Source organism: Nicotiana tabacum, chromosome 6 (assembly GCF_000715075.1).
Source record: "Nicotiana tabacum cultivar K326 chromosome 6, ASM71507v2, whole genome shotgun sequence".
NCBI classification, from domain to species: Eukaryota; Viridiplantae; Streptophyta; class Magnoliopsida; order Solanales; family Solanaceae; genus Nicotiana; species Nicotiana tabacum.
The window spans coordinates 151111793-151113343 of NC_134085.1; the positions used below are offsets into that span (position 1 = coordinate 151111793).

Consider the following 1551-nt stretch of genomic DNA (forward strand, 5'->3'; position numbering starts at 1 on the left):
CAGCTTCATGTTACTTGTTTATCTTTTAAGACAGAGGTGAGTCTAGAATTTATTAAAACCTATTATATTTTAAATTTATGGGGTTCATTTTTACTAATTATTGTAATTTTAGTGAATCTTCACACTTAAATTTATATCAGCATCGAAAGTAGAGGATTCATCTAACCCGGTGGTTTTGAGCTGCATCCACCCTGTTTTAAGATTCTCATAATCAAATTCACATAAAACTCGTTACTAATACCAGACCATGCACCGGAGAAATCTTTGCCCGAGGAAGAAGAAGATAAACCGAAACAAAAATTCCCTCATTACACCTCCAAGACGACAAAGACGAAAAAAAAAGAAAGAAAAGAAGAAGAAGTAAATATACACCTCTATTAATCCGATTGTCTAATCTTTTATCTTTCATTTGCATTGAACAAGAAACCAACACATAATTTTACAGTCGTACGTGCTCTACCTAGTTTGAAAATGGAGATGAAGCGTCAAACTCCATTACCCCTACAATCATTGGGAACTGGGAACGGTAACAGAAGCTGATTCGAGAAGTTTTTGGGCCAAAGAGAGTTGATCCATCAAATGGATGACACGTGTCCTGTAAGTTCGAGCCTCATTAACAGCCTCGGCCTCAAGTTCACCGAGCTGAGAGCAAAGGCGCTCTTCCGCCTCCTCCGCCACCCTCAGCCTTTCCCATGTTTTCTGCAATTCCTGCTTCATTTTCTCTTCTCTCTCAATGCTCTTTTTCAATTCTTTCTCCAACTCTTCATTTCTTCTCCTGAGTATCTCACTCTCCGGCACGGCGGAGATCTCACGGCGATGGGGCTTTGTTTGTTTAGAAGGCACAGCAATTGTCGAAAACATTTTAATGGAATTAGTTGAGAAAATAGTGGAAGCAAAAATAGCGATTGTGATTGAGCTTATAAGAAAGGAAGAAAATGCAGGAAACTGATTTGTGGTTTTACGCTGATATGAAAACCGTTTAGTTGGAGGAGTACTTATAGACCCAAGATTAACATGTCCAGGTTCAATGTATCTAATTCCAGTCGTTTGCGTTGATATTTTTGTACTACTACAATTATTGATTCAGCTAAATTTATTTTTTATTTTTTTTGTAATTCAGGGGCTTATTACGCAATCAGAGAGCAGATAGTTTTCGTCTTCTTTTAATTAAGCACCAGTGCACGTTAGCCATCTCCCAGGCCCTAGCGTCTCATGAGTAGTTTTTTCACCTATGGTATTTGTTTTGGACTCGACTAATTCGGATTCGCGTAGAAATTTTATTTATAAGAATAAAATGCTCTCTTTGATGAGTTTATTTTCAGAATTCGAATCCTAAGGCTTAAAATGATAGAAGGGTACTCGTTTGGTATGAGGGATAAGGGATAATTAATCTCAAGATGTAATTTGAAATGAATTTATCTCACGTTTGATTGTGATAAGTATTCCGGAATTGTAGTGGTTTTTTATCATCATAAAAAAATAAAATAACTAATTCCAAATAATTAATCATGGAATAATTTGTTTTCCAACCAAACGACGTTGAAAGTATAA

General features: G+C 36.3%; 1 protein-coding gene across 1 annotated transcript; it reads right to left on the bottom strand.

Moving 5' to 3' along the window:
- Window positions 1-377: 377 nt before the first annotated feature.
- LOC107803784 (protein RESPONSE TO LOW SULFUR 1) lies at window positions 378-984 on the bottom strand. Its single transcript, XM_016627552.2, has one exon. The coding sequence runs from the start codon at window positions 859-861 to the stop codon at window positions 508-510; it is 354 nt and encodes a 117-aa protein (XP_016483038.1). The 5' UTR covers window positions 862-984; the 3' UTR covers window positions 378-507.
- Between the last annotated feature and the right edge of the window lie 567 nt (window positions 985-1551).

Excerpts from the sequence above, each read along its gene's own strand:
- LOC107803784 (XM_016627552.2), bottom strand. The coding sequence starts at position 861 with ATGTTTTCGACAATTGCTGTGCCTTCTAAACAAACAAAGCCCCATCGC.